This window comes from Periplaneta americana, chromosome 14 (genome assembly GCF_040183065.1).
Source record: "Periplaneta americana isolate PAMFEO1 chromosome 14, P.americana_PAMFEO1_priV1, whole genome shotgun sequence".
In the NCBI taxonomy this organism is placed as follows: domain Eukaryota; kingdom Metazoa; phylum Arthropoda; class Insecta; order Blattodea; family Blattidae; genus Periplaneta; species Periplaneta americana.
This window is the reverse complement of record NC_091130.1, coordinates 70,647,363-70,661,292: the sequence shown is the minus strand read 5'-3', so window position 1 is coordinate 70,661,292 and position 13,930 is coordinate 70,647,363. Positions and strand designations below refer to the sequence as shown.

At 37.1% G+C, this 13,930-nt stretch overlaps 1 protein-coding gene across 1 annotated transcript in view; it reads right to left on the bottom strand.

Annotated features, from left to right (window-relative positions):
* Window positions 1-946: 946 nt before the first annotated feature.
* The window catches only part of Snrk (SNF related kinase), a 238,584-nt gene continuing 225,600 nt past the window's right edge, over window positions 947-13,930 (bottom strand). The window contains exon 9 of the mRNA XM_069845546.1: window positions 947-2,850. Coding sequence (XP_069701647.1) covers window positions 2,833-2,850 — 18 coding nt within the window. The 3' untranslated portion in view covers window positions 947-2,832. The remainder of the gene's footprint in view (window positions 2,851-13,930) is intronic.

The following is a 13,930-nucleotide window of genomic DNA, read 5'->3' as shown; positions in this document are numbered from 1 at the left end:
GCTCACAAAAGTCAAAATGAATCTTACCATATAAGTCAATCTGTCATGACATGCTGCTATGAAAAGGAACTTGAATTCGAAGATAAGGAAACTGGATTAGGATTTACACTATAATGCTGTTTTGGTAACTTTTGGAAATAATTTGAAACACGTTAAAAAAGAACAAAAACTGAATTCTGTAACTGAAAATACTTATTAACTATTTAATAAAATCTAAATAAAATTATGAAGTGTTTCAGGCTCCAGACTAATATACATTTACAGCATTATACTGAAACTGACTTTTTTTTTAATAAAAGATGCCTAAAATACAGCTGATGATAAACACATTTCTTACAAATTTAATATAAAATGTAACATGCTGGGTGAACTGTAAGTTCGTGTCATTAATTTTGATGGATGAGCAACAAAAAGTCAAGTACCATTTTACTGTGTTTTTGAATAGTTTTCCTGAAAAAAAAAAAAAAAAAAAAAAAAGTGTAATTTTGAACACGTGAATTGTGCCATCGTGCAACATTGTGATCAGTGGCTGAATGCACAGAAGTCTGTTGTGTTCCAGTGAGTATCTCCTTCACTGGATATGTTTTGAATAGAGAAGTGGGAGGTCTTTGCCATAAGTATTGTTTTCAACATCATAAGAAAAAATCGCAGATGGTGTACTATTTAACTTTTCTGTTTCAAACGTGTAGAGGGAAGCTTCAATCAAATGCAAACAGCTGACTCTCACTTCAATTTTTAAAGTATTAACCAGTAAACTTACATAAGAGAAAGTAAATTTCTAGATCTATCTCTAAACGCCACTGTTTACGTTTACATTTCTTGTTTTCTCCTCCATCATTCTTAACAAACGTACATGCAAATTGTGTGTGTGTATATATATATATATATATATATATATATATATATATATATATATATATATATATATATATATATATATAAATCTGTTGACTCCAGGCAATAACCTTTTACAATGTTGACACAGTTCTTTAAAATTCAAAATTGCTCTGAGGAATGGAAATTTAAATTTGTTAGGATATAATTTTTCCAAATTTAAGGGACAAAACTGAAATTCGTTCATTCATTTATTATTAGAATTCACTGCTCTCTTAAGCTGACTGAAGATATTGGAAATTTAGTCAATAATTTTATTTAAAACATTTTCTTTTTGAGGTATCTCAAAGATTAACCTCTTGGAATTAATGACATGACTTTGGTTCACTCTGTATAATGAAGACGATAATTTTTAAAGTTAAATACATAACTCCATAACATGCATTTCATCCTCTGTACAAAGGGAAAATCATAGGTAATTTGCTGATGATGTGAATATTTTAGAAGTCTATAAAAATATTGTGTTTACTGAATTTAAATAATGTGAAGTTAGTATTCATGTGCATGGTGTAGGAAATAATTTATCAGGACTCTTCTGTTTCATATATATATATCACAGAGAGGAAAGACATAAAATGTATGTATAAAAAAAACGAGTTTTACTATGGACGAATTGAAGTAAAAATGGTATATATAGATGTTGCTCAGAGATACGTTACTTTCATTGTAAAGGTTGAACTAAATCACACATAAAATTTTAAAAAATTCAGTAAAATGAAGATCTTCAGAAGTCATGTATTGTATGTTACCATTTCTGATATTAATGCTGTTGCAAAACTTTCAGACTTAACACAACATACATTATATTAAACGAAAAGAACAATAATCATTTTTAGTTTGAAAACTGTTCTGTTTTGCTTTTAAACAGCACATATAAAAATAATAACTTTCCATCCAACCTTCTCAAATCAATGTTATTCTTCTCAAAAGTACGGATTTCCTTCACACATCTTACAAATGTCATGACATACATAAAAGTTCTTCTACATTACATAGAATTATTTTGTGTCCTAAAATTTAAAATCGTATTTCAGAATAAGATGATTGCAATGGAAGTTCATTTTTAAAACATGGCAATTTTTAATATAATATGCTGAACACCTTGAAATAACATGAAACCTTGATCAAAAACAAGCCACAATTTAATCTATTAAATCTCTAAAAATCTATAGTCAATATTTTAATGAAAAGAGCTAATCACATATTTTCACCAATCATTAGCACATAACAAAGGTAACTATTAACTACTAATTCTTCATTCTGATACCAATATTTCATGACATTACAGGCTTAATGAAGACTTTTCTGATATAATATTTTTAAAAAGATTAGGCATTATGCCTTACATTTACGAGTATATATACGGATATAAGTATGTGCAGTCTTAAATCCATTCATATAATTTCATATTATAATGATCACCCATTGTTATTTCCTATGAGTACTAGCATAATTGATTAGGTGTGAACTATTAATTTTGGCCCTCAAAGTTAGGAGAAGTCATATTTCAGTTTCTGAATTTAAAAAAAAAAAGTCCATGCAGAGAATATAATTTCGAATAGTAATTTTGTATCTGAAAAAATATTAAAATACTGTTCACAGTAAAGGACAGAATAATGCTTTAGTCTAGAAACAGTCGAAGTTCTCATTTGTATAATATCCATACATAAAAGGTCTTCAGTCTTCACAAGTGACAAGTTTTCCTACACCAAATGACAGCAGCATAAAGAAGAGATAAATCTTTGGAAACCTCACAAGCCAAATCATGAAATGTTTATAATAAATTTTAGTCAGATTTACAATTAATTACTTGTAGCATATCTTACATCATGTTACAGTTTATTTTGATAAATGCTCTGACTGATCCTCTTTCCCCTCCCAATATTATGATCCAACCATGCTGCACCTCATTCCTTTATATCGAACATCTCTGTGCTGTTACGGTTCATTTTCTCCCTGTAAAAAAAAAGATAGAAATAAATTCCCCTTTAGCCTTCTCATTCAATTTCTTTTAATTCTATATGATTTCTACGTTCGTCCCATGCCAAGAATTTAAAGCAAGGGATTTATAAGATATAATGTACATTCTAGATCATATATGGCAGCGATTACATTCATCTCCATCTCAAAATAATTTAATTTTAAAATATCTGATTGCATAAATTCAGAAATGTGTTTTTTATTACAGTATAAGTAAATTAACACTGAATTCAAATAATAATAATAATAATAATAATAATAATAATAATAATAATAATAATAATAATAATAATAATAATAATATATTGTTTCTTAACTGAATATACTGAAACATACAAGCTATGTACAGAGTGTTAAGGCTGAGGTACGAAATTTCTGGATTCTTGCATTATGTCGTAGTTGTAGCAATGTCAGGAATACTTTCCCTAATGACAAAGCCAATATAGCTTCAAAACACTGGACATTTCTATAGCTATGACATAGTGCAACAATCCAAAAATTTCCTCTCAGATTTAGTTATCTTCCAAAAAAGCCATGCTATGGATTTTCATCTCTTTCAGCCGGGTATGAATCCACGAACCTCGGATCCAATAGCAAGCACAGTAACCACAAGACCACAAAGAATAATGACAATGATATGGATGACCTAGATCTGTCTCTCTCAACCTTTTCTCTAAACATATCTCCTTTCACTTCCAATACTTGTTAAGTATGCAGCAACGTAAATTCATAAAAATTGTGAAAAGCTAATTAGCCAACAGCACAGTTCAGATGGTAGTGCATTTCCCTACTCATCAGGAGCTACCTTTGGGAATAGGTTCGATTCCCACTTGGGCTGATTACCTGATTGGGTTTTCCCTAACTGTAAGGCAAATGTCCGGTAATTCACAATGGATCATCGGCCTCATCTTGCTAAATACTATGCTGCTATCACCAATTTCATCGATGCTAAATAACTAGTAATTGACACAACATTGTTAAATAACAAACTTAAAAAAAATAAGCTAATTTTAATGTTTAACAACTACCACTACCGGTACTATGAAAGTTAGTGTCATACAATCATTAAGGTTCTCGTATTATTTTTGCGGGGATCAACACAATGAATACCAACGTGTGAAATATGAAATTGGGCAAGTGATTTTAGGTATTCAAAAAAAATCAGGAAAAGTTATTCTAATAATTATTATTTAAAAACTAAAAGAAAGACGAGTTTATAACAGAAAAGGGTGAAGTGAATGTTTCTGGTCGAGAGACGGCTAAGGATATAGGAAGTAAAATATAAAATGAATTAGAGGAGTGTAATAGGAAGTTAAGTAAGACGATAGAGATATTGAAAATAGGTGAGGAGTATGGTGGAGGAGGCTAGCTAGGATAGTGAAGTATAATACGTAGAAAATTAGTGAGATCTGAAAATGAAATGTACACAAGAAACAGACATAATAACGAACATATTGGACAATGGTGTAGTACGTTTTAGTAACAGGTATTATTAGAAACAGTGTGTGTTCGATATAAGTGAACTGAAAATCAAGAAAGGAGTGATAAAAGTGTCAATTTTGAATGAATTAGAGTGTAATAGGAAGTTAAGTAAGACGGTAGAGATAATGAAAATATGTGAGGAGTATGATGTAGGAGGTTAGCTAGGATAGCAAAGTATAATATGTAGAAAATTAGTGAGATCTGAAAATGGATTGTACACAAGAAAGAGACATAATAACGAACATATTGGACAACAGTGTAGTATGGTTTAGTAACAAATATTATTAGAAACAGTGCGTGTTCGATATAAGTGAACTGAAAATCAAGAACAGAGTTGTAAAAGTGTCAATTTTGAATGATCTAAATTAAGTTAATAGGTTTTAAAGGTGGGAATACTGATCAATTTAAATAGGGTCGAAAGTTAAATTATAAGTGCGTCTACAAGAGGTGTATCTGTAATGAATGTAATTGTGGCACCGGATACAAAATTGTGAGGTCCACATTACATGGATGTAAATGTTGACATCAAATATATATCATATATCATATATTTAAAAACTACATAAAATTAATTTAGACTCTTGCTGAAACATTGCACAGCATTAAAAATTAAAGCATTAAGAAAGTGTGTTCTAACAAAACCAGCGTCAACAGCTGGGGTAAATGCTGACCACACATTACCTCTGTACTGGTTGCTTAATTATTCACTCCACCTGTGGGTAAGTGGGCGTGAGGTTAGCAGTCAGTTTGTAGGCACTGACTTTATTAGGACTTATCGGTACTTAACACAAAAGCTTAATAAATGTTGTTTATAGGTTTAATTTGCTTTTGGTCTGATTATTATCTGGTTGAATTTTTTAATAGGTTTTTTTACAATTGTAAGGCGAGTGTCATGTAATCCCTGGTGAATCCTCGGTCTCATCTTGCTAAATACCATCTATTATCAATTCCATTGTTGCTAAATAACCTGAGTACTGATACAGCATCGTTAAATAACAAAAAAACAATAACACTGAATCAGTTTCAATGGGATGCCATGCTTGTTTACCAGTTTTGGCATTGTTCTGAATGCGTAGGGTCTATTAATGGAATGGTTCCAGCACATTGAGGCAGCACAGCATTATGGGAAAAATGTTTGTCAGTGGTTTGATGTACAGTTCCCTAATACTTGGATTGGATGCCACAGCCCTATGAAGTGGCCTCTACAACCATCAGATGTCACACTTCTAAAGGCATCTCAAGTGACAGTTTATCAGAACAAGATCCTAGATGTGGTTCATCTTTGGATAACACTGTTGAAGTGTGTCTCCAAATGTCAACACAGATTCTGTTTCCTATTAAGCATGATTATGGGCAGGGAGGAGGGGAACTGAGTGTCTATGTGCCATGACCTCCAAGTTGGACAAATGAAAATTTTTTTGTGACTTCCACAACAGATTTGGATATTTTACTGTTGGCAACATGAAAGTTTGTATGCTTATATGGGGATTTTTACCTCACCTTAAAAATTGTAACAAAACATGTAAATTTGATGTTGCATTTTTTTTTACACTTTCTCTTGACACTTTCGGACTTTCTTTTCTATTATAATGGATTTTTTTAGTATTTTAAAATATTAATTTGAAGTAATTTTACATACAAGGGACAGTTAAAATTGATCTGTGTCTGCTGTTCGATATTTTTCTTCACTCAGCAATCGAGAGTTACTCAGTGCCAAAAACATGAGTGAGAAGTGAGATATAGCTGAAAATATTGCTCTGTATTGGGTATATAAAAAAAAAAAAAATTCGTGGCGCTACAGCCCGTGAAGGGCCTAGACTGGCCAGCCGGCTGCTGGCGTCACGCCCACATGCCAAAGCAGAGGTGGACGATCATCCAACCAGAATGGAGGTATCGTGTGGTTAACACGATGATCCCCCCAGCCATTATAGCTGGTATTCGCAACCGGATTTCGCTACCTATCGTAGCTCCCCAAGTGCATCATTATGCTGGGTGAGCACCGGTCCCATACACTGGCCCAAATTTCATGAGAAAATTTCTTCCCCCATGAGAGTATCGGGTAGGTAGTGTAAAAAAAAATCCATCAAATGAAGGTCATTATTAGAAAGTTTCTTTTAACTAAAAGATAGCAAGAAAGGTGGTTGGGAGACATAAGAAAAAGAAGTTTTCCTTTTCAGCATCAATACAGGTGCAATATCGTAGACATGTGGTTACACGTAGTGAAAATGCTAGAAGCGAACTAGCCACAGGTCATGCAGAAAAAACAAGTGTCTAACAACTCTTTGGCATGTGATTTTTACCCCAACCTTCTTGTTGCACCCTGCTTCAAGACCCAAAGCAGCAAATGGTACAGTCCAGTAACTTATTCTTAAAACCAACATCTGCACTGCATTCTTTTAAGTTGTCATGAAATGAACGTATTTGCCAACTCTTTCGTAAGTATCACATGGACACACTTTGCTAAGTAAGGATGATGCAGATGAACAGCAGCATAGTTTTTAACCCTTCAGCACATGCGTTTGGATAAATTTTACCCCAAAAATATTCAAAAGAATTTTTATATTTCATATTTCATATTTATAGTACCTCTCAAACAAATGTTGTACATCGTTGTGGCATATTACTGGTTTAGTTTCATTTTATTTTCTGAGGTGTAATCATCATTTTTAAGGTTGGAATGGATTTTTACAGGTAAAGTCAAATTTAACTTTAAATACCTAAGGGTACAACAGAGTAAGGGGCTGTATTTACACCCATACTTTCAACTCGGTGAAAGAACAAGACTCACAAATTCGGCAAATTAATAATTGGCTTGATGAAGAAGAGTATATTGAAGGTGATGAACATGATAGTGACAATGATCATCAGATAGAGACCATAACAGTATGTCTGAACAAGAACGTATGGAAACTGATAATAATAAAAATGATGATGGTGATGTTGGGAGATGATTTTATATGCATAGGTAGTTGGATAAAAAAAAAAAAATGAACCCACCCCAAAACAAGAGAAGAGCCTGTAATACACTCACTCATCTACCACCAACAAAAGAAAAGCTTGTGAAACCAAATCACTGTTGGAAATTTGGTTTCTCCTCTTTGACGATGAAATTATAGAAGTTATTGTGAATTCCACAAATATCTACATCAATTGAATTAGAGGGCGATTCAGCCAGGAATATGACGTTTCACCAACAAATCCAGCTGAAATAAAGGCACTTCTAGGTCTCTTGTATTTTGCTGGCAACCTAAAATGGTCCCACCTAAACGCCAAAGATCTTCGGACAGATATCTCAAGAAAGTCATCTAGTGGTCATTGTGGAAATTGCCCAAGAAGCAAAGTTCGCAAAACTATAAACAAACATGTGCCAAATGTGTAAAAATCTCATGTGTAAAAGCCTTGGACTGATTTCTCAAAGTAGACAGTGTTTTTGTGAAGTTTTAATAATGTAATAAATTAAACCAGCTAGAATAATTATGTTCAAATATAATTGAACTAGTACAACGTAAGAGCATATTCAATTATTTTCTATAGCTAATTAGTGAAAAAAATTCTGTAAACATTTAATTTATTCTCAATGTGAAGCCAGAAATAAACATTTAAATGATATAACATAAAAAAACTCATATCCATAATTGTTTCTAATATTAAAATGATACTAAAAAGCTGGGGTAAAAATATACCCCACACTGTGCTGATGATATACAATTATCGCAAGTAGTGAAGGGATAGAGCATGTGTTAAATATCAGGAATATTTCTCTTACTGCATGGACTGTAAAGATATTTTACAACTACGAGGCATGTGCAGAAAGTAAGTTTCCCTGGACATTTAGAGAAAGAAAACACAATTTCCTGGAAAGATTTATTGGAACAGGTACAACAATTGTTGAGCTATTTTTCAACATATTCCCCACAGGAACTGAGACATTTGTCATACCATGAGATCAACTTCTCTATCCCTGTGTTGCAGCCGTTTGAACCTCTCTGTCACTGTGAAAATGCTTACTGCACAGGAATTTCTTGAGGTATAAGAAAAGATGATAATCACTGAGAGTGAGATACGATCTATAGCAGGGGTCGTCAGCACAGAGCACACTGGGGCTAGAGTCTCTTACCCGCGGAAAATGCAGTGCACTATGGTGCACTCGTAGCTGCTAGCCGGTATGCTCTCTATCTCTCCCTGCTGCACGACAGTGCACACGGGATGGCACCATGTACACTTTTCACATATCAGCAAGTGCTGACGACCAATGATCTATAGGATGGATGTTGAAACACCTCCCAGAGGAGCTCCTGCAGAAGATCTGTTGTGCGCCGAGCCATATGTGGCAGAGATCACCATCTTTTCTTACACCTCAAGAAATTCCTGTCTGGTCAGCATTTTCACAGCGACAGAGAGGTGCAGACGACTGTCAATCCCAGGCGGCAGACTTCTATGACACAGGGATACAAAAACTGATCCCACAGTATGACAGATGTCTCAATTCCAGTGAGGAATATGTTGAGAAATAGCTCAACAACTGTTGTATCTATTCCAATAAATCTTTCCATGAAATTGTGTTTTCTTTGTCTAAACGGCCCCAGAGAAACTTACTTTCTGGACGCGCCTCGTAGTTAACGAATATTAGTTGAAAGTGTTTACTATAGATGGAAGTGTATGCAACGTTAAAGTAACTTTAGAAAAAAAGTTTGTATATAGTCTAACTAAATGCATAAATTCTTAAATACAAATTAAACTGAATATATGGATGTTAAATATCTGTTTCTATGGCTCAATGGATAGTGTATTAACTTCCGAACTAAGAAGTACATGGCTCGATTCTTAGTGAGGGAAATTTATTTCCATTCCACAGAACTAGGTGTTTGTCCTTTGTCCTGTACTTGTCCTCTGATGTCTCTGTGGTGGTCCTGCATTGTGCCAGCCATGTGAGAGAGACCAGTGTTGGTTCATAGAAAAGGTAAAAGATCCAGAGGATGATGTAGCGTTTCACTGAGAAGAGATGGAAGGGGAAATACGTAAAATATATTAGTCACAAATTAAACAGTAGGTATGTTAATATATACTGTTTAGCAATTATTTATATTACTATTTCTACAATATTACATTTTATAAAAGTGTACATATTTATTTCTTACTTTTTCGGATGTGATCCAGTTATAATTTAGTAACGCAAAAATAACTGTATATTGTATTACTTATTATATTAGTGTATTTTTAGTTATTATTACTGTACTGAGTACTTTTGTGTTACCTTTTATTATACACTTGTATTTGTATTACTTGAATAACAGTCCAAGAAATATTTCTGAATGTAATTTATGAATTTTATAACCATGACATATTATTTTAAATATAGATTTTGATTCTATACTTAAATTTACATTAATTATAACTTAAGTTAAACTTTTTAGTGATAAGAAATAATAGAATCTACATCAAAAGTAACTTAACTTTCTCGTAAAAACAATTTCACTCTATATTGTTACTTTTGAGGTTATATAAGTACGAGTAAAATCAACAGTTTTATTTAATACGAATTTTAAGACTTTTTATTTTTGCTTGCATTTTAAGTAAGTTATAAGTAAAATCACTAGTGTTGTATTTTACATAAACACCTCAATATCCTGTATCGTGGTGAAATGAAATTCGGGCTATCATTAATAAAAGTACACACCATTTCCAACATCATGCACTCAGGGTAAATAAGGCTATATTTTATTAAAGTCACCTCAGAGCCAGTAAGCTGTGTCCTAAATTGAGACAACTCATCTCCCTTACAGGACTTTTCATCCAACAAACTACATCCACAGCGCTTATCATCCATTAAGACATTTTGTGCAACAAGCTTCGTCTATAGCACATACTGTATCGTCCAGCAAGACACATCATCAGAGACATTTCTAGTTGCCTTGTAACGGTATTATTAATTTATTTCTACTTTTTTTAATGTGCTGCATAGTAACATTACTCTATCATATTGTGACAGTAGACCGGAATATTTTGGTGGCATCGTGGAATGGCGCGCGAGAAGGAGGTGCGGGGAAACACGAACCCCTGATGCTAGCGCTGTACAAGGTAAGGGAAAGGAAAACTACGAGATGCTTGCCGCGGTGTGGAGGAAGAGGACAGAAGGAAGAAACGTCTGGAGACAGATTGTTGTGGAAGCTATGTGACGCAGAACATTCCAGATAATCATGGTGAATAAGTAACACTGCGGGTGCCGACAGAGGCCAGTGGGTGTGTGAATCAGTAGCGAGAGAGCGAGCCAGCATTGGGCAGCAAGCGAAGTGGACCTGAGTTCGAGTTAAACTTCGAAAATCAATCTACACGCGAGTCTTCGAGCAAGCAAGGAAGCCAGCCTTCGAGACCGGGGTTCGACATGAGGAGGACCGCAACTGTGGCAGCGACCAGGCGAGGATCTGAATTCGACGTGCAGTGAACTCGAGTGGGTCTTAACTGTTGCAGCATCCAGGCAAGGATCTGAGTTCAACGTGCAGTGAACTTGAATGAGCCTGTAACTGTGCAGTATCCAGGCGAGTGCTACGTATCTGGAAGTCTTGGGTTCGAAGTGCAATGAACTGCATCTGAAGGCTTGGGTTCGATGTACAGTGAACTTCAGTGAGTGAGCTAGGAGAACTAGCCAAGGCGAACGAACTGTGAACTGAGAACTGACAGTTTTGTTCTGTGCATAGTGCTTTGTGAACATTAGTTGAAATTAGGAGTACATTGTTGTTCTTCTCAATAAAACACGTGAATTGTCACTGTCGTTTTGTGGAGTGCAATAACGACTACTGTGTCGCTGTGTTCAGTGGAATACCCATTGTTGACGGGTGTGTGGTTAAAGTTAGAAATAAAAGCCACATTATTAATGTTGAATAAAAAGTTACACTGGTGTCACAAGTAGGATATTGTGGACATAATGGAGTACCTACAGCAGATCCTGCAAGTCATTATGGAAAGCAACAAGCACATTAGTGAAGTGAAAAGCGACATGAACAACATGAACAAACATATCAGTGAAGCAAAAGCGACATTAGTGAAGTAAAAGACGACATGAACAGGAACATTTGTGAAGTGAAAGGCGACATAAGTGAAGTAAAAACAGACATGAAAAATGACATAGGTGAAGTGAAAACAGGCATTAAAAATGACGTCGCTATGCAAATTGGTAGAGTTTTGGCCTACGTGGATGGAACTGTTACCATCGTGAAAGACGAACTTGAAGCCGATTTCGACAAACTAAACGAGAATTTCGCAACTGTGAACATAGCAGTGGCCGAACTAAGACAGGAGTGTCGTCAAGATCAGACGAGTGAGTTGCTGGGTAAGCATGCTGAAGAAAACAAGCACATATTCGCATTAGTGGATCGCCAAGCTAGAGAACATGAACAGATAGTTGCCGAAGAGGTTCGACGGGCCATGGAATAAGCAACAGAATTAAGGACCCCATATAGTGGAAGTCTGGAACCATCACCTTCAGCCAGACATTCCAACGTCAAGACGCCGAAGTTCGATGGTACGACATCTTAGCGATTTTCCGTCGCCACTTCGAGGCTACCGCAGTACATAATGGGTGGACACCAGAGAAGACTACCCAGCTGCTGACAGTGCTTCTGGGACAGGCGTCGGAGATACTTCACAGTGTTCCAGAACATGGAACAGCCACAGAGATAATGAAGACCTTGGACGGACGTTATGGTGACCAACTTGCGGCAGCATTTAGGACTCAACTGAAAACGAGGGTCCAACAATCAGGAGAGTCCCTGCGAGAATTTGCTATGGCAGTAGAATAATTGGCCCATAAGGCCCTCGGGACCTAACTTCGTCGCTGGAGAGGCGGCCTACAACTTTGGCTACAGAATCCACGACCCGACAACTTCTCTTTGCTGAGCATCACACCGTCAACTATCCTCTGACGGCGGCCTTCAGGATGGAGGCGACCAAGTCGACGGCAGAAGTCTCAACACCGCACTGGATTAGGAGCGTCACAGCGGCCAATGCTCAGGGACGCGAACCAAAGCCACCCAAGCGACAGAGACGAGGAGCGGCCACCACCAGGTCCTGCAGAAGACCAGGACATTTAAGGAGGAACTGCAACCGATCTGGCCACAGGCAGGAGAGAGAGGTGGCCGACGTCGAGGGGAGCCAACAGAATCACCTGAGCGACGGAGACAAGGAGTGCCCACCTGCTGGTACTGCGGCACACCGGGACACTTGAGGAAGAACTGCGACCGATCTGGCCACAGGCAAGAGAGGGAGGTGGCCGACGTCGAGGGGAGCCAACAGATGTCACCTGAGCGACGGAGACCATGGGTGCCCACCTGCTGGTTCTTCGGTAAACCTGGACACATTAGCAGGGACCGTGTCTCTATCCAAACACATTAACAAGGATAAAAGGGACAACAACCACAGCCTTAGACTACCCAGTGGGGCATTGTATGTTCTGATGCGAAAACCATCTCATCCCACAGAAATGCCATGCTGGGTCAAGCATAGTTTTTCTGAGGACATTCCTCCAGACTGAAGGAATATCCTACAATTATGGCAGAACAACATCCTAAAAGGCTCAGGTGTTCAAACACAGTCGAAGAAGAGGACCCTGTCATTCGAGGAGACCCCAGCCAGCCATAATAAAAAGGGGTCTCCTTGGAGAACCTGTTGCTGCAACAGTAAGAGTTCCTCCACCTCCAGCCTCAAGGACTGTAGAGGCAGTTCCACCACTCTTACTTTCAAGAAGGAATTGGCCAATCAAAGTGAAACGGGTGGTGAATCCAAGAGTGGGAACTGTTGCAGAGCCTGTCGCTGCAAAAGTAAGAGTTTCCCCACTTCTGAAATACAGAATAATGATGATCGAGAGTCCCCTCCAGACTGGAGAAATGTCCTACAATTATGGCAAACGAATATCCTAAAAGGCTGTGGTGTTCAAAAACGGTCGAGGAAGAGGACCCTGTCATGCGAGGAGACCCAGCCTGCCAAAATAAAAAGGGGTCTCCTTGGAGAGCCTGTCGCTGCAACAGTAAGAGTTCCTCCACCTCCAGCCTCGAGGATTGTAGAGGCAGTTCCACCCACCCATACTTTCAGGAAGAAATTGGCCAATCAAACTGAAACTGTTGGTGAAACTAAGAGTGGCACATGTTGCAGAGCCTGTCACGGCAACAGTAAGAGTTTCCCCATTTCTGACATCCAGAAGGGTGATGATCGAAAGTCCCCTCCAAACTGGAGGAATGTCCTACAATTATGGCAAAAGAATATCCTAAAAGGCTGTGGTGTTCAAACACGGTCGAGGAAGAGGACCCTGTCATGCGAGGAGACCCAGCGAGCTAAAATTCAAAGGTGTCTCCTTGGAGAGTGTGTCGCTGCAACAATAAGAGTTTCTCCATCTCCAGCCTCAAGGACTGTAAAGGCAGTTCCACCACTCTTACTTTCAAGAAGGAATTGGCCAATGAAAGCAAAACAGGTGGTGAAACCTAGAGTGGGACCTGTTGCAGAGCCTGTCGCTGCAACAATAAGAGTTTCCCCACTTCTGACACTAGAGATGATGATGATACAGAGTCCCCTCCAGACGGGGAGA